The sequence below is a fragment of the Hoplias malabaricus genome, chromosome Y (assembly GCF_029633855.1).
Source record: "Hoplias malabaricus isolate fHopMal1 chromosome Y, fHopMal1.hap1, whole genome shotgun sequence".
Classification (NCBI taxonomy): domain Eukaryota; kingdom Metazoa; phylum Chordata; class Actinopteri; order Characiformes; family Erythrinidae; genus Hoplias; species Hoplias malabaricus.
The window spans coordinates 64,712,688-64,732,666 of NC_089820.1; the positions used below are offsets into that span (position 1 = coordinate 64,712,688).

Sequence of the window (19,979 nt, forward strand, 5' to 3'; positions counted from 1 at the left end):
AGAGACGATACTAGATTTCCAGAATGTTCCCTGTAGGATGTAAAAAGGGGAGATTTTCCCATTGATAACTATTCCCATATCTGTGCTTCATTAGTGTTAGTATCCCTGAGCCTGTTTAGATCTGCAGAAATGTGTCAGAGTTATGGTTTTAATATGATATATTAATGTATTTATTTAAGGTTCTTATCCTCAGGCCTTTGTTCCAGGACAGTTCAGATCAATGGCCTACAAACACAGCGCAGTATTTTTATTTTGACTGCGATTATCTGCCGTCCCTGTCCTCTGTGACGATTTTATTGTGATGACTGTGCAGTTCTTGGAGGTGTGTGTCGACAGTGTACATGGTTCTGCAGTTCATTCTCTCTGGTTTTCCGTTATCTGTATTTTAACTTGTCGTGGAATAAGTGATTTTTCTAATGAACGGTTCCGCACAGAATGAAATGTAACTCCTGTTCTGGAATATACTGTGTTTTTTTTACTTGTTGTCTTGTCCTGATTTCCCTGTTTCCCTGCGCATGACGTTATGACCTGCTTCTCAAATCCAGGCCACAAACTCTGCCCGCTGCTGTTGTGTGTGTGTGCGCATGTGTGTGTGTGTGTGTGCGTGTGTAGGTATGTAAGTGAGCACAGAGGTGAATGAGGGAAAAGTGCAGTGAAATAAAGGCTAATGTCACAGTGACAGTTTTTTTTCCATCTTGTTTTTCACAATATTCATTCATTTATATTTAAATCAGCTGTTAAGCAGGAAGCACTCTTTTTTTTTTTTTTAGCAGATAGAACAGACTGAATTGAACAGATATTTACACAGAAAACTAACAGCTTTAAAACTTCATTCCATCCATCCATTATCTGTAACCGCTTATCCAATTTAGGGTCGCAGGGGGTCCAGAGCCTACCTGGAATCATTGGGCGCAAGGCGGGAATACACCCTGGAGGGGACGCCAGTCCTTCACAGGGCAACACACACACACACACTCACACCTACGGACACTTTCGAGTCGCCAATCCACCTGCAACGTGTGTTTTTGGACTGTGGGAGGAAACCGGAGCACCCGGAGGAAACCCACGCAGACACAGGGAGAACACACCAACTCCTCACAGACAGTCACCTGGAGCGGGAATCGAACCCACAACCTCCAGGCCCCTGGAGCTGTGTGACTGCGACACTACCTGCTGCGCCACCGTGCCGCCCTAAAACTTCATTATATTTTTTAAATTTATCCATGAATTGTCTTTATTAACTTTTTCATTCATTCATCTCCTTTAAGTGCTTCATCCTGATCAGGGAGAATCTGAAGCCTACAGAGAGTCCCAGACCAAGGATCACACACTCATTCAGACACACACACACGTACACACACACTCATGGGCTTTGCATCCTTTCAGACCCATGTGACCTGAAGTAAAAGTGGGGCTTTGTTTTCTTGTCTCTGGTGATAGATTTACTCATTTTTTAAAAACAATTTTTCACATCCTTTGTTCTAAATTATTAAGGGAATTGTCTTCTTTTTAAACTACACATAACAGAGCATTAATGTTCAATCTGTGTAAAATAAAATCTCTGACATTAACACGTTTATGTATCTCTTCAGGACCTTTACACTCAAATGAAATTTCCCTCCTCACAAAAACGTGTATGTTTAGGTGTGTGAGTGTGTGTCTGATATAGTGTCACATGTATGCTGTTGCATAAGAGGATAAAAGACAGTGAACACACTATCTTCAGTCCAGAATCTATGCGTGACATTGTCTCAATGCTTTACAGCCCCCACCATTAAATCCAGATGCTGTCCTCTGGTAATCTGCAGAGATTAAGGCAACTGTCACCACCACACACACATTCGACCACAACTGCATCCAGCTGCTTTAACACTCCTCCTTTCTTTTTAAAGAAACAAATACATAAAAAACCTCTAATGGTCCAGACACAGGGACATCACTCAAAGGTGGTCAATAAAAAACAGGCCATGTCCCTTCACCTCAGCACACAATAAACTGATATACAAAAGCCTGCTTCTTAAACGGACACTAGGCAGGGTTTTCTGGAATTGTATTATTTTGTTTATTTCCCAAGACCAGGACTGGATTTAAAGGAACACTATGTAAGATTTTCACCTTATAATTACAGCTTCAATAATGATTTCAGTACAGTGCTGTAATAATGAATTGCACTAGATGGAGACACAGGAGCAAATCTCACCTACTGTTCCTTTAACTGCACTAATTTATAAGAGCATGGGTGATTGGTTAATAATGACTAAGCATTAAAGCAACACTAGGTAGTATTTTTACATTAAAATAACAGCTTCCAAATCATTGAGATTCTGCACTGAGGAGTTATACAGAGAATAGAAACTCTGTCATTGCTAGTCTTACCTAGTGTTACTTTAAATAATGCAACTTGCTCCACCTTTTAAGGTGGAACTGTAGGTTTGAGCTATCTGTAGCTTATTCATTGTTAAAGCTGAAGTTGCTTGTAAGTCCCACCCATACTGTTCCATCCTGTTCACACACATGACTTGCTGAAGGTTATTCCAGGGCAAGAGTTCTTTCCTTGTCTTGGCCCCAGAGAGATAAAGGGGCACTCTGCTGGAAATCATTCACAACTCTGCTCCTGCCACTGAACACACTCCTCAGAGAGAAGCAGGATCAGCAAAGTGAAAGACCTGTGAGGTTGCCATAAATGTTCTGTCTTGACAGTAATGTCCAGGACATTGTTATGGCTTGGCCTAGTGTTGGCACTGCTGTTGTTAACAAGTGTTCTTTTAGCATTTCTTTTGAAATTAAAGGTGGTATGTGGTAGTTAATCTCTCTTTGCTGCTGAAAATGCTTCCACTCTTCTGTGCTAGAACTTTTCAGCGAGGATCTGATGGCATTCTGCCACATAAACATAAGTAAAAGGTCAGGTACTGATGTTAAAGGGTTTAGTTGGAGCACAAACATCACACAAACTCAGATAGTTGGATGGTGCCCCACCACAGATGATCAAAACACTGCAAGTTCTTAATGTTTCCTTGGCCAATGCCCAATGTTGCAGAGAAGGGTCTAAAACCCAGCACTGTAAAGATCTAACATCTTAAGTGTATCTTCTATTACAGTGGAATAAGACATACGGTCCAGTGATCTGTGTATTTTGGATCCCAGAGTGTGGTGGTTATGGTGAGCTATGATGCGGTAAAGGAGGCCCTGTGGGACCAGGCAGATGAACTTGTAGGCAGAGCTCAAATCGCATTTTAAGCCGAGTCCTGGGAGGCTACGGTGAGGCTTAGCATTGTTTACTCTGTTAATAATTAAATAATTCAATACCTTTACTCTTAAAAATATCAACTTCTGTCAGCAACCATTTGGTTTTGGGAGCAATGTTACACTGTACGCAATCAGCAATAACATTATGACCACCTCATTTATCTATAGTCACTGTCCACTCTCGCAGTTCCACTGGTCACTCTGGTCATCCAACAGTGTCCGGTGGGCAGCGTCCTGCGTCCACTGTGCTGCATCAGATCAGCTATTGTCTCTTACATTACATCTACAAGATGGACCAGTTCGGAGTGTCTAACAGAGTGGACAGTAAGTGGATAATAAACCCTGTGTATGCAGTAATTAATATAATAAATAACAGAAACTGCCCCTGTTTGTCAGTCTGTTGGTTCAATGTGCTCATTCCCATAGCTGCTCCATTTGACCCCTCGTTCTATCTGAGCCAAGCTGTGTCTAACGTGGTCTGTGCGCTGTTTGGTCAGCGGTTCAGCTACAAAGATTACAACTTCCTCCGTCTCCTCCAGGTCATCACGTCAGTGGTGTGCTTTGGGAGCAATCCATGAGGACAGGCGAGAACAAATTACGTGAAGACAAACAAGAGCAGATCGTAAGAAAATGGTTCTAAAACCATGTTTTAGAACCACTTTCTTCTTGCTTGTCAATATTGCCTTTTTGAACAATGGCAATGCAGAGTCTGGAGAGATAGAAATGTAGTTTCTTCAGGACACAGTGCTAATATTATTCCTGCCTAAAAGCAGAGCTGTAGCACTGACCTGCTGTTCTCAGCGCGGCTGAAAAACAACCCCCTGTAGTAGTGACTATGACTTCATTGGCTGCAGCTCTGAATGAGGGACAGATAACTCTGGCTGCTGATTGGATAAGTAAAGGTCATGACCAATGAAAAGCTTGTTCTCTGTGGAGAGAGATTAGTCTCAAAATACTTTATAAATGTGTAAATGTTAATCCACAAATTAAACATAAGTCACAAATATGTTTCACTGTTCACAAATGAACACATCCCACTCTGTCTCACAGTCTGCAATTTGTACAAATACAGTTACATTCATAAACACGTTTTTGGTTTTCATAGATATATCACAATTTTATGTGAAAATAAATACATTTATTTAAATTTGCATTGCGAATTTAAAATTTATTTGTAAAATGTAGAATCTGCGTTTGTGGATTAAGTCACTCACGTGTTTTCCGTGACGTACATTTGTTCATTTTCTCTCACAGGTTTTTGGATTTTTGAGACTTTTCTTTCGCATTTCACCCACTCCAAATACAAATGCAGCATGATCCACAAATGTGGCCAGCAGGCGAACAAGCCACCGCTAGGCTATAAGCAGATAGTGACCTTCCTCTGTGATATTCCTGTTAGACTGCTCATCCATTTATGCCACTCTGCCAGGGTACAGTTATAATTCCCTTGCTTCAACCTTTCCAAGGAATGAGGGAATGTGGGACAGTCCCTGGAATTTTGACCCAAAGAACTTCCTGGATAAACAGACGCTTTAAAAATAACCCCACCTTCATGCCTTTCTCTGCAGGTAAAGGCTACATGAGAAACAAATAGGATTGATTGGAAAAATGTTATACATCATGATGTATGATGCTGTATAGTCTCTGTAAAATCTCTCCAATCTCCAATCTCTCGATACATGAGACCATCTGTGATCACCATCTAATCATATATGAAAATACATTAAACTTTGATATCTGTCCACAGCAGTTGTGCTCTTACCTACAAAACAATGGCATTCATGACATTCATTTTTGAGCCTGGATTTAGACCAAATCACAGCACACAATCAGCTCTAACAAGAGTAACTAATGACTTACTCCTTTCACATGATAAGGGCTATATCTCTATTCTGGTGCTGCTTGACCTTAGTGCAGAGTTTGATATCATAGATCATGTGATGCTTTTTGATAGCCTGTAAAATCTGGTAGGAATAAAAGGATCTGCCCTCTCTTGGTTCAGATCTTATTTATCTGACCGTTATCAATTTGTTTATCTGAATAATAAATCCTCTAATCATACTTTAGTTAAATATGGTGTTCCACAAGGGTCAGTGCTTGGCCCTGTATTGTTCACACTCTACATGCTGCCACTGGGTAGACTAATCCGTAAACATGGTATTCAGTTCCACTGTTATGCTGATGACACACTGTATATATCAGCCAAACCTAATGATGTTGCTTGTCTACGTAAAATAACAGAATGTCTAACTGAAATTAAAGACTGGATGATGCAAAATGTTCTCATGTTAAATTCTGATAAAACTGATGTCTTGTTACTAGGTACAGATACTCAGATACATTCACTCAGAAATGCTGCTATTAACCTTGATAATTCAACAGTAAGACACAATACCATCATTAAAAACTTAGGGGTAGCCTTTGATTCGACTCTCACATTTGATACCCACATATCCAATACAGTCAAAAGCGCCTTCTTCCACCTACGCAATATTGCCAAAATTCGGCATATTTTATCCTTAAAAGATGCAGAGAAACTAGTGCATGCTTTTATAACTTGACGTCTAAACTACTGCAATGCGCTCCTGGCAGGGAGCTCATGCAAATCGTTACACGAGCTTCAGTTCACAATGCAGCAGCCAGGGTGCTCACTAGAGCTAGAACATTCGAACACATCACCCCAGTTCTCTCGTCCCTACACTGGCTACCTGTAAAATTTCACACTGACTATAAAACACTCCTCTTAGCTTATAAATCTCTAAAGGGTTTAGGCCCACAGTATCTTACAGAACTTCTCATACCTTATCGCCCGCCACGTACACTTCATTCACAGGACACCCATCTACTCTTAGCTCCAACACGCTGTCTGTCGCTGGGTTCTCTTACCTGACACGTGGAAGCTTTTTTCGCGGGACAATTTTGCCCGTTCTTTGCCATGAACCTACTAACCTCTATATTTTTATTTGTTCCCTTTGTCTGGTTTTCTCTCTCATGCTTTGAGATGCCCAGCTCCTGCTGCTCTCCAGATGTTGCCCTGATCCAGCCCCTGTGTCCTGTACAAGATCCTGGCCTTGTCTCATCTACACTGTCATGCTTGGCTGTGCTGTTTTTTCTCAAATTCTCTGTGCTTTTAACTCGCACAGAATCACTGATCTCCTTCTCCTTCCTCAGACTCATACATCACAAATGTTCTGCATTCACGTTACTATAACCCCTTCATCTGTAATCATTTCACTTTTACTTCTGTTCTGTTCTCTGTTGTGTCTCCGATGTCAACCCAAGGAGGATGGGTTCCCTGAATGAGTCTTGGTTCTTTCCAAGGTGTGCTGAGGGAGTTTTTCCTTGCCACTGTTGCCCCTGGCTCGCTCATAGGAGGCTTGGACCCGGATTTCTGTAAAGCTGCTTTGTGATGACTTTTTGTTGTGAAAAGCACTATATAAATAAAATTTTATTTGATTTGATTTAGATACCTAGTCTGTTCATTTCACCAGACTTTAAAAGTTGTGTCAAAACCACACCCCTGGTCATCAAAATCAGAACTGCAGCAGAACAAACAGCCTATCCTGCAATACTGTATTTTGACTACACTGTTAGATTGTACTGTATTGTATTGTATTATTTGTGTTGTGTGTTGCACCATGGTTCTGAGGGAATGTTATTCCATTTCACTGTGTACTCATATACAGACCCATTCCAAAAAAATAGAATATCATGGAAAAGTTGATTAATTAAGTTAAACTTCCACAGATTATAGATTCAGGGCCCACAATTTAAAGAATTTCAAGTATTTATTTGTTTATTTTCACATAATATGAGCTTCCAGCTCATAAAACCCACAAAAACAGGATTTTTAAAAATTAGAATACTGTGGAGAAATCAGCTCAAATTTGGCAGGGCATTTTAATATAGTGTGGCACACTAATCATCTACTAAACTCAAAGCACTTGCACAGGTTTCCCCAGGTGTCATTAAATTGCTTCAGTTTGGTTCAATTTTCTTAGTTCGTTTCAGTATGGGGAAGACTGCAGACATAACAACTGGCCAGAAGACCATCAATGATACCCTCCATAGGATAGGTAAGCCACAAAAGTTCATAGCAAAGGAGGCTGGCTGTTCACAGAGTGCTGTGTCCAATCATATCAATGAAAAGTCTAGTGGAAGGACAAAATGTGGCAGGAGAAGATGCACCAGAAAAAGAGATAATAGTGGGCTTCATTGAATTATCACAAAGAGAAGATTCAAGAATCGGGCAGAGATACAGAAAGAGTGGAATGAGGCAGGAGTCACAGCTTCAAAAACCACCACATTCAGATACATCCGGGAGATGGGCTACAACTGTCAGGTTCCTCGGGTCAATCCACTTCTGAACCTGAGCCAACGTAGGCCAACTGGGCCAAGGAGAAGAAGGGCTGGACCATTGGCCAGTGGTCCGAGGTCTTCTTTTCAGATGAAAGTAAAGTGTGCCTTTCATTCACGAATCAAGGTCCAAGGGTTTGGAAGAAGACGGTTGAGGAACAGAACCCAAACTGATTGAGGTCCAGTGTGAAATATCTACAGTCAGCCATGATTTGGGGTGCGATGTCAGGTGCAGGTGTTGGTAAACTCTGCTTTCTTAAATCCAAGGACACTGCAACAGTCTACCAGAATGTTTTAGAGGACTTCATGATTCCTTCTGCTGAGGATCTGTATGGAAATGCAGATTTCATCCTTGCCCATGCCGCCAGAAGCACCAAAGCCTGGTTTGATGCCCATGCCATCACAGTGCTTGACTGGCCAGCCAACTCACCAGACCTAAACCTCATTGAGAATCTATGGGGGATTCTCAAGAGGAAAATGAGGGCCACCAGATCCAACAACAAATAAGAGCTAACAGCAAGCATCAAGGAAATCTGGGTTTCCATAACTCCCAGGCAATGCCACAGGCTGGTTGCCTCAATGCAACGTCGCATCAAGGCAGTGATTAAAGCAAAGGGATTCCCAACCAAGTATTGAAGATTGACACATAATTTTGAAAGTGCCATATTTTGATTGATTTGATGTGATCCTAATTAATTTTTTTTCTGCAAAAACTGGGAAGTAGTTTGAGCTGATTTCTCCACAGTATTCTAATTTTTTGAAATCCTGTTTTCGTTGCTTTTATTAGCTGGAAGCCCAAATTATGTGAAAATAAAAAAATAAATACTTGAAATCATTTAAATTGTGGGCCCTGAATCTATAATCTATGAAAGTTTAACTTTTTGAATCGAATTATGGAAATTAATCAACTTTTCAATGATATTTTTTGGAATGGGTCTGTATAGCTGAGATGACAAAGCTTCTTGAACAAACAAAGGTTTCTTGCTGATATTTTGTCTGTACAGATACTGTTTACACACTCAAATACAGAGTTTTAATTTTAATGATGCCTAATGTACATTACATTCATGATAAATTTTCTTTTCCATAAAATATCAGAGTCCATGTTGGCTGCTTCTGTTCCCTGCAGTTCCAAGGGGAAATCAATATCCAGGATGAGAGTTTACAGCACGTACGCGTTTGGCTGAATGCTTCAGAATCTTTCAATGAAACATTCAAAATACACTATAGGTCCAAATGTTCAGGACAGTTTTTTAAACGAGAGATTCCTGCTCTGTTAATATAATTCATTATTCCTGACTGCAAAAAAATCCTGAAAACCCATGCCAAGAAATGGATTAAAAATAAAACTTAATAAAACAAAATCCCTTCCATGTAGATTTTTAAATCACTATATAATAATAAAACAAATATAAAAAATAGATACAAGAAAACTGTTTTTATAAATATGACACATTTATAAACTTGTTTTTACATTATAGTCAAATCTATGTTCCTATTATCCTATTCTTAAATAAAATAAGACAGAAAACTCGTCCTCACCAGAAAGAAACTGCTCAGGGTTAAAGACTTGGTGTCAGACTGTGGGATATAATACAGTGTGTATAAATGGTTTTATATCTCTTGCAGCAGCAGGAAGACACTTCTAAATGCAGTTTGCTTTCTATTTTAAAAATTAAATGCTATGTATTGCAGGTTTAATCTGACAATAATGTGAAACTCTGTTGTGCTTTTCCTCCCTGCTGTACAATAATTTGGAGCTTAGATTTGCAAATGTGTACCCCAAATATGTAGTACGAGAAAACAGAGAGAAAAAGAGAGACAGCATGAAAGGGAGAACATTCTCATTAGAAATGACAATAGGTCAAATAAACATTTTAATGTAGTTTCTATATTCCTCTTTGCCCACCAACAGAAAGTGTCCCAATCCTCACAGTGACCATTCCATTCCTGTCTCCTCTGAAGATCAAAGTGAATAGTGTGTGATTAGATTATGTAATATCTCTCTGTTCACACCAGTCCCTCCCTTTATCCCAGTTTCTCAGGGCCAAGCCCAGTTTGTGCTATTCATGCTGAAATATTTTTCTGGAGCTGGTCCCGTTCTGTAGTAATGAGGTGAGGGAACAGTTACATGTTTCACCTCTGCCCCATTCAGCCCCTCCTCCCGGCCTTTTACAACACAACTTATAAACCCCACCAGGCCTTGGGGAGGGGCAATTCTGCACGTTCAGATTCTGTGGAACGTAAGCAGTGAGCACTATTTGGGCAGAAGCTTGAGACATGGAGTTCTCTAGCACCTCTCTCTTGGTGGGCTTGGTGGTGGTGTTGTTTGTGTTGATCCGATGGAGAAGAAAACCTTACAAACTGCCCCCAGGACCACTGGCTTTACCTCTCCTGGGCAACATCCTCACCATGGACAACCGTGCACCCTTTAAGACCTTTCTCAAGGTAAGAGGAAATCTCTGGAGGAGGAAAGACACTGATTCCAGATTTGTTAATTTTTTATAAGCCTCTGTGGGAGTCATATGTTTAATCACATGAGAAGTCTTATGCTACAGAGTCTCATGCAAAATAGGTAATATTCTGATTTAAATGAAGAAAACACATTTAAATGCACATTATTAATATCTAAATAAAGCACGGGTGTATTATTTAACCATGAATAATAAACTTATTGACACAACTCATGTATTTAATGAAAAAATAAATGTTTATATAATTACAAATAAGCACTGCTTGTGCCAAAGCTGTATAAACTTAGGTGTGCTGTTCCCTCTACTTTTCGGTCATCTAACTTCTACACTTAAGGATTATGTGCAAAGAAAAACACAGCATTTTCCTAAACTGCTGAAACCCTGAATAGTGTCAGTGTCAGAAATAATTACATTTTATGAGGGATATGAGGCACTTTTGTAATTTTAAGTAGTTCATAAATCAATATATGCTCAACAGCTACATAATCTGTTACTGTGACTTGAAAACATTATATAATCCTTATTCAGGAGCCTCCCACAGAACTACAGCATTGCACAATCATGCTTACAGGGCACTGAATCCAGTCTGACTGAATAAACACAACAGAACAGCTGTGGGTTTACGTGTTGTGAATGATAGAGCAGTGCAGGACAAATTGTAGTTTGTTCATTTTTATACTTATTTGATAGGCAGTCTCAGTTGATTACGAAAAGCATTAGTGTAATCAATACACAAAAAGTCATTAGTTATTGTGTCCGGTTTAGGGCTGGGCAGCGGCAAGAATTGCTGAATGCTGATAAAGTCTATCTATGTTCCCAGTGGAGTAAGACCTATGGGCCTGTGATGACGACCTATTTAGGGCCCCAGAGAGTGGTGGTCCTGGTGGGCTATGACACAGTGAAGGAGGCGCTCGTAGACAATGCAGACGACTTCGTAGGCAGAGCCCCTGTGCCTTTTATTATTAAGGTTTTGAAAGGCTTTGGTAGGTATGATTCCTCTCCTCTCACACCTTGCACACACTTTCTGTAGCAATTAAAAATCTTTCAGCTCACTAAACCAAATAAGGAAACCTTTTCCCACTCATCTTTGCAGAGATCCTATCGTGCTGAGACATCTGCAGTATTTAAACAGTTAATGTATTCTGGTAAAGTTTCCATTAAAACAACAAACAAATCTGTCATTAGGCAGAGGGTGCCCATATATTCGTATACAACTGTATCTTTAAAAGTGTTGCCCAATACACATTTGGAGATGTAATAACTAACAGAGAGTTTCATTGAACACAGTGAAAAAAGGCATGAAAAATGATGATTAAAATATTTGAGGAGGGAACTTTATGCTGAAGGGAGTGCATGTCTCTTAGGACTCACCATCAGTAATGGCGAACGCTGGCGTCAGCTCCGCAGGTTCACCCTTTCCACCCTGAGAGATTTTGGGATGGGACGGAAGAGGATGGAGGGCTGGATTCAGGAAGAGAGCAAACACCTTCTGGAAAGTTTCAGAGAAACTAAATGTGAGTGAATACATTAAAATATTTTATCTGGTTAGTGTAGCATTATCAGTAACACCATCACCATCGTTTTTATGTTAGCCATCGTGAACGTAGTGTATTAATACATCATTTTTTGCTTTTCTTAATAAATTGACCAATTTGAACAAATTTGATTTGTATTTTTTTTATCCAGTTTTACTTCTATGCTAAAGTTACCATAAAATGACAAACACCTGTCTGTACACCTAATATAAGGTGCAGTTTTAAAAGGCTAATCCAGGTTTATTTTGCATTCAGTTATGTCAAAATAAAGCCTGGACATTGGTTGTTAATGTGATATTTCCCCATAGCTGCTCCGTTTGACCCCATGTCCTACCTGAGTCGAACAGTGTCCAATGTGGTCTGTGCGCTGGTGTTTGGTCAGCGCTTCCACTACAAAGACAACAACTTCCTCCGTATCCTTCAAGTCATCTCTGGAGTTCTTCGGTTTGCCGGCAGCTCTAAGGGACAGGTAAGAGTCATGAAGAATGAAGAATATGGTGGAGAAATGGTATCTAATAGGCTCCATCCAAAATATTTTTGCAAAAGGTAAAATAATAAGAAAATATTATAATAATGATAATAATATTCATTCGTTCATTGATTCATTCATGTCTGTAACCGCTTAGCCAGTTCAGGGTCGCAGTGGGTCTGGAGAATACCCGAAATCATTGGGCGCAAGGCAGGAACACACCCTGGAGGGGCCGCCAGTCATTCACATGGCAACACATTCATTCACCCACTCACACCTACGGACAATTTTGAATTGAACTGGCAACATTCCAGTCAGGGTGTGAATAATACAATGACAATTGGGGGGTCAAATTTTCTTTAGGTCATAATGAGAAGTCAGTACACCGCAGGTGCATGCTTCAGTAAACTTTAGTCTTACAATCCTTACAGAGTCTTGCTTGTTTACTGTAATGTCTGCAGTACATTAATGATAAATCCATTACACCACCAAATGTGTCACATACCACACAAAAACCTTTGTAGTAAGGGGTCAGCAGATTTCTTGCCCTGGAAAATGAAATTCATATTAAACAGAATCTCTTCCACGGGAACCATGTGTTAATTAGTTCTGAATAAATGGGAATAATGTCACTGAAAGTCACTGTAGCTTAGGTTTTTGTCCTGCCTCATCCATTCATACAGGGACCAATACAGCATCTACAGTGTGAAATGTTAGGGGGAGAGCAGTGGAATGCTTTAAGATGGAAGTTTGGCTCTTGTTAGTCTCTGAAGTAAACTCTCTGTTAGTGTATCATGTTAAGTGAAACAACTTAACAAGGATGGTGCATACATTACATTGAGCTTGTAGTAGATGTTAAGTTCCTGATGAGTTTTATACATTACTGCTTATGTAAAACCCGTGTGTCGCCACTGCAGCACATGGAACTGTAAAATACATCTTCATGTGAGTGATTTACTGAAGGCAATAAAGTGTTATTAATAATCTAAATAGTTATTTACACGTAATGTCTTCTCTGGCTTGTGCATGTGCTACCTTAATGAGGACACAATCCACGTCACCAATAATATGCATGAGGCATGCAGAGGGGTACAATTTAACAAGGAATGGTATGGTTCAGTGTAGGGGTGTTTGAAATCATATTTCAAGATTCTTCCAGACATGGATATTGTACATTTATTGTAATATTAAACATTATAGGTAATAAGGATATATAAATGTCTCAAACTCCCCAAAATATTGCTTTTACCCTCTTTTGGGGGTGTTCAAGTCTTAATTAGTGGGTCAGACTCTGCCAATCCCCCCGTAATTCGAACCCTGCTTACGGTACCAAGCCAGTCCTCTAACCATCAGGCCAAGGCTGCCCCCAGCCTCCAGTATCACACTGCATTTCATCCTTCTGTACAGAGGCTAAAAGCTGTGTGCACAAATTAACGTGTTCACAATGTGTGCTCCTTAAAGTGGCTAAATTTACTGTTTATAAAGATTTCCAAAGTTAGCATAGCATTAGCACTTAGTAACATGGCTAACAATCAAATCTTCTTACATCTCCACCAAATTTCAACATTTGTGAGGAAAGGTGGAAATGTAGCCAGATTTTAAAAAGAGTAAAAAAAATTGTTAATCCAAATAAACCTAACATCTTGCTAAAATGTCTACATCACCTTAGCCTCTAAACATATTTGTTCTCACAGCTGTATAATATCTTCCCCCGGCTGATGGAGATCCTTCCAGGAAAACATCACAACATTTTTGAGGAGCTGGACGAGCTCAAGGTTTTTACTTTGAACAAAGTGCAAAAGCACAAGGAGACTCTGGACCCTGAGAACCCACGAGATTTCATTGACTGCTTCCTCATCCGACTGGACCAGGTAAACCAAGTCTCCTCAACAGACACTGTTTTAGCGGCTGTGAAAGTTGTTGTCTAATGCAGGCACATCTTGGAGGTCTAGCACTTTCCTCCTCAAACACTTAATTTCAACCATAGGTAGACTAATGAAAAATTAAACAAGATAACCAACAACATAACCCAAAGCTGCAGCAAAGACAAAGGAATACTCTTGTTTTTTTTTAGAGAGAAGGGTTTATTTCTTCTCGCAAATCCGTGCCTAGTTTGTGACTTTACTGAGATCTCCACTAAACCCATGAGACACATGAGAAATTACTGAGCTGTTTACCTCAGAAGACACATTTGAACAACAGGAATGCTGCTCAAATGCTGTCATCTATGAGAAACTAGAAGCATTATGGAGGAAATCTGTGCTTCTTTTGAAAGAGCTGCTAGTGACACCACTGGACAGCTTAATGCACCAAAGGAGAGTCCCAGCTGACCAGATGTATCAGCAGACAGATGTTCATGCTGGTTTTTGGGGGTAGAGTGAGACCCTGAGAAAGAGGCCAGGGATCAAACAGGCAACCTCCTGATGATAGGGGATAGACCACTGTACCACTCAGGAGCCTCAAAACCCCCTATGTTAATCAATGTATTTATCATGCTGAATTGCAGGGGGAAAAGAAGTTGAGGTATTTGCAGAGAAGTGTCTTTATTAAACAAGAAAAAAATCTAAACCAAATGGAGGAACAGAACACAGGAAAGACTTTAGTTGAGAAGACTGGGAAATAAAACTAGAGCAAGACCAAATGTACCAACAACAACAACTAAGCATAAAAGTAAAATACAGAAACAAACATTACAAAGAGACAGAACTAAATTAACCAAAGCAACTACTAACTAAACTACAAACTCAGACGAAAAAAAACACCAAGATAACACTTTTAGAAAAAATCAGGAACACAGAATTACAGAAAACAACCAACATAGACCAAAAACACATGTTGGTAGGTGGATTGGCAATTCAAAAGTGTCCGTAGGTGTGAGTGAGTGTGTATCTGTGTGTTTGTGTTGCCCTGTGAAGGACTGGCGCCCCCTCCAGGGTGTATTCCTGCCTTGCGCTCAATGATTCCAGGTAGGCACTGGACCCACCGCGACCCTGAACTGGATAAGGGCTACAGATAATGAATGAATGAATGAATGAATGAATGAATGAACCAACATAGAGAAAGAAAGACTATAAGAATACTTGAAACATAAGACTAAGTCAGAGTAAACTAGGAACAAGAAAAACAATAGAAACAAAAACCAAAAACATCATAAAGACAGAAGTAACCAAGTACCTAGAACAGTAGACCAGAAACAAAACATTAAAACATCACTATAAACCATGTAGAACCACAAAAACACCTGTGAAAGTCAGGACACACGAGGAAGGCGGCATGGTTACATGAACACAAGAGAATCACCTGACACAAGTCAAACATGGGTAAAGCACACGGACACAAGCACATGTGAAGATGTCACGCAAACTATGTGTACAATAATCTTTATTGTATATTTCCCATATATTGCTGAACTAAATTAAATTACCAGTTAAATGGCTCTAATTATGCTTTATTTGTGAAAGAACATGCTGGTCAGTCTATTATAAGTATGTCATAATTATAAACACAGTCATGCTTCCCACCATGAAAACTGCTCCATGTTTACCACCTCTTTTCAGTAGATCAAATATTGTTTGGGAAATCAGACTGTTTTGTTTTAATCTGTTTAAAGGAGAAGGACGCTCCCAACACTGAGTTTCACTATGATAACTTAACAGCTACTGTACAGAATTTATTCCTGGCTGGGACTGAGACCACAAGCACAACGATCAGATACGCGCTGATGTTGCTCATCCGACATCCTGAAATACAGGGTAAGTCAGGGTTTTTTTTTTGTGTGTGTTTTTGTTTTGATTGTTTGTTTTGTTTTTTTATTGCCAATTCTTTAGATAATGTTTATTTTTCTAATTGAAGCCCATGGCTTGTGTAGCTGCAGTGTTTAATATGATGTCTTACATACATCCGTCCTCACAGAGCAGATGCAGAAAGAGATTGACACTGTGATCGGACAGGACAGAAGCCCAGCCATGGACGACAGGAAGTCCCTCCCATTCACAGACGCAGTGATCCATGAGGTGCAGCGCTATATAGATCTGGTACCACTCAACGTGCCTCATTATGCTTTACGGGACATCACATTCAGAGGATACACCATCCCCAAGGTGAGCATCAGCAAGCTTAGCGCCACATGTAGCATTCAACCACAAGAACATTGGGGAGGTCTAGTGCTGATGTTGGATGAGTGATGTTTCAACACCTCGTTTGTGCAGGACACTGTAATCTTCCCCTTACTTCATTCGGTTCTGAGAGATGAAGAACACTGGGGCAACCCCTGGACATTCAACCCCAATCACTTCTTGGACAACAACGGCAACTTTAAAAAGAACCCAGCCTTCCTCCCCTTTTCTGCAGGTAAACACAGCAGTGCACAGACAACGGCTCAGGTAAACAGAAGAGATACAAGCATAGTGTGAATGCAAGAAGATCCCACAGGTCTGTACACAACCTCACAAACTCCTCAGCATGCCCTTTGGTTTGTTTATTCTGTTTGATGCTGGAATAGTCAGATAAATATTTACCTCACAAATCAAAGGTGGATTTGTGGAGCTATGAACAGACACTAAAATCCAGATGATGAAGGTTTTCTGTACAGATTAAAGCTTGGACATGATGCTAGTGTAGTGCAACTTTCAAATAATTTATAGGAAGGTGAACAATGAAGAAATAAAGAGTTAGACTGTGTGTAAGAGTGTGCAGTGGTGTTTTTCTAATTTTCATTGTAGTTAATCTAATGTGTAGAACCTTCAGTTCAGTTTCTGATGGTCTAGCCAATGGGAGAAATTATTTAGCTGAATCCACCTAGATACCACAGAGAGAAAAATCCTGATTGGTTAACGCTCCATTTAATGTTCACCAGAAATTGGAAAGGTGAATTCAAATTGGTCCTGTGAAATTCCAGAAACTACTCCCAGAAGTTATTGTCCCTGCTCTAACCACCCCCACCCCCTGTGTTATGTTACTGACACTATCATATCCATTTCTGTTGCTGCAGGTAAAAGATCCTGTGTTGGTGAGTCCCTGGCTCGGATGGAGCTGTTTATATTCATTGTGTCCCTGCTGCAGAACTTCACATTTAGTTGCCCTGGTGGTCCAGAGAGCATGGACTGCAGTCCAGAGATCAGCGGATTTGCAAACCTGCCCCGAAATTCCCACCTCATCGCCACCCCCCGCTGAACTAGAGCAGAACCTCAGACTTCTGTAACAAAAAGAAAACATTCCACCAAAAACATATCATATTTTAGAGATATATTATCATCATCTGTAAACACAGTTAAACAGAACATACATGCTCCTTCAAATATTCTCTTCCATGAAGTTAAGAAACAGCATTACTAGTCTGAGCAATCAGGAAGCATCTAACGTGATAAAACTCTGAGAGTTTGGAAACCCGTTTGGTTGATTGTAAAAAAAGTTAAGACACACTTCAAACTGCTTATATTTTGTAATTTTTATTGAAAAATTAAATGTGCCATAGCTTTTTTTTCAGTATGTGGAACTCAGGAAATAAGCCATAATTATGTATCAAAATGAAATGCTTTCTCTGTAGAGAATACTTATTCACTTATTCAAATAATTTTGTAATGATTTTTATTATAAATTTTATAAGTTGACTATAAGATTATCTTCATGAACTACATTTTACAGCTGTATGTAATCAATTGTCCTATGTTCAAATGTTTTCTTGTGTAGAGATGTGTATTAATCTTTTTAAGAGAAGAAAAAACTTCCAGATATTTTTTAATGTATTATTTTCATATCAGATTTTAGATATACTTTTCTAAGCATATCATGGATATGGTCAGTATTTAAATAAAACAATTACTGGTTACCTTCTATTCTGGCAAATTAGTGTGTGAAACTGTAACTGAGTCACCGACTGGACTCTGAACTTTTAAAAGATACTCTAACTCCGAACTGTGGGTAGCCGAGGCCTAATAGTTAGAGGACCGGAAGGTTGCCGGTCCAATCCCCAAGACCGGCGGGAACATCCACGGCTGAAGAGCCCTTGAGCAACTGCTCCTCACTGCTCTGTAGCATGGTAAAAGTATTTGAATTATTTCTGCTTAGTTGTGATTATCAATTATAAATTATTACTATTATTACTAATTTTAGATAATAACAATATTAATAATTCATCAGAAATTGGGATACTATTCACGCTAGGGAGTGAGTTTCAGGATTTTTAGACATTATGAATAAACTCTCTACACAGTATTATTTCAAATCAAAGAATACTTTATTTTAAAGGAATAATAATTATTTGATGCATAGCATAATTATCAAATCTTAATGGGGGATCAATAAAGGTGAAGCCCATTTTATGACTTAATATTCGGCTAGGCTATGTGATATGTGAGTAATATATGTTGCTAGATGAAGTTAATTAATACGTAAATTTATCAAGAGACTTAGACATCAGCTTCTGGATATTATATTCTTATGAGCTTATGTGATGCAGGTCGACCAAACGATGGGTACAGAGGTTCAGTTTCGGTGACAGCAGAGAGTCCAAGCCTAGCTCTTCCGGTTCTCCCCGTGGGGGCTGCTGAGGCTGGGTTCACTCAGGAGTCGTCACTTACAGGGCAGGCCACTTCAGGCGCCCTCAGAACGTTGTGACGTCAGTTGAAGAATTTCCTCTGGCTCACTGTCCTGGTTGGGAGTCCTGAAAGAAGCGCTCTCTGTTTTTTCTAATTTTCAGAAATGACGTCTTGAAGTCTGCATATATATTTCAAATAATGAATATTGACTAATCTCAGAGGTGGTATCTTATTCTGGCCAAAAATAAGTTTCACCTGCTTTGATCAGTTATAAAATTAAGCTTTGATTGGGCTACAAAAAAAAAACCGATGAACACAAAATAAATTGAGACTCACTGAAGGTTAAGTTATTTCTACAGGCTTCTATCTGACTCAATCACTGTATTAAGCAAGGCTAACTGACCCAAGGCATCCCTTGTTTGGTTGCATAAAAATTGGTCCTTTATCAGAGTCTCTTTGACGGTGGAGAGTCGGCTCCGTTCAGCTGTTCTGAAGTGACTCTTTTCTTCTGAAGTGACTCCTTTCTTCTGCAGCGGCTCTTTCCTTCCGAAGAGTACTCACGCACTTTCAGCCTTACCTCTGTTTTCTATGTGGCGCCGTTACGCCCACTTGGGAGGTAGCCGTTCTCTGATTGGCTACTGGGTTTGGGAAATACATGTGACCATCTCAAGTTTCCCAGAGAACAAAATGCTTAATGCTGCTTGGGCAAATAGAACATCCTTGAATTAATATCTCATATATACTTGAATATTACATATTGAGTATACTGATGCAATTACACCTACTATTCTAGTTATTAGAGATTAATTAACATTCTTTTAAATTGAGAAAGGAATTGGTCTTCGTGATTTGGAAAGGCACATTAATTCACATCAACTCAATTCATGTTAGAAAATATTCACCTGAGAATAATATATTATCACATGATTCAACAATAATAATGATAGTAATACATTTGACAATGCATAACTGGATTCAGAAAAGCATAGTGTCAAAGATTACTTTTGGGACAGAGATAATGAGAGAGAGAGAGAGAGAGAGAGAGAGAGAGAAGGAGAGAGAGGGAGAGAGGGGGGAAGAGACCTACAGGGACAACTGGGTGCTCTCTGTGACATTTAATTTCCCAAAAGTCCACTTAGAGGCACTGTTGGTCCATGCTGTTCCGGCTAAGGTTGAACTATGATTGGAGAGAAATTAACGCATTCCTCAGGGGCCATCTGCCGATCTTGCGATAAGATTGAGCCTGACAAATGTTCTTTTAGGAGTTCTACCAGGTGATAGCTTTAGTGTCCACTCCCCAGGATTCCTTGCTGATTTAAGAGTTATCCTTTGGTTTATTGGTGGTCGTAACTTTCGGACCGAC

General features: G+C 39.7%; 1 protein-coding gene across 1 annotated transcript; it reads left to right on the top strand.

Annotated features, from left to right (window-relative positions):
* Nucleotides 1-9,873: 9,873 nt before the first annotated feature.
* On the top strand, nucleotides 9,874-17,777 carry LOC136677775 (cytochrome P450 2G1-like). The gene is made up of 9 exons (XM_066655404.1): nucleotides 9,874-10,050; nucleotides 10,897-11,059; nucleotides 11,441-11,590; nucleotides 11,920-12,080; nucleotides 13,775-13,951; nucleotides 15,691-15,832; nucleotides 15,993-16,180; nucleotides 16,289-16,430; nucleotides 17,071-17,777. Exons 1-9 carry the CDS (start codon nucleotides 9,883-9,885, stop codon nucleotides 17,250-17,252), a joined length of 1,473 nt encoding a protein of 490 aa, XP_066511501.1. The 5' UTR covers nucleotides 9,874-9,882; the 3' UTR covers nucleotides 17,253-17,777.
* The last annotated feature ends 2,202 nt before the right edge of the window (nucleotides 17,778-19,979 follow it).

Excerpts from the sequence above, each read along its gene's own strand:
- LOC136677775 (XM_066655404.1), top strand. The coding sequence starts at position 9,883 with ATGGAGTTCTCTAGCACCTCTCTCTTGGTGGGCTTGGTGGTGGTGTTG. Across the intron at positions 13,952-15,690 it reads TCCTCATCCGACTGGACCAG|GAGAAGGACGCTCCCAACAC; the intron begins GTAAACCAAGTC and ends ATCTGTTTAAAG. Across the intron at positions 16,181-16,288 it reads GAGGATACACCATCCCCAAG|GACACTGTAATCTTCCCCTT; the intron begins GTGAGCATCAGC and ends TCGTTTGTGCAG.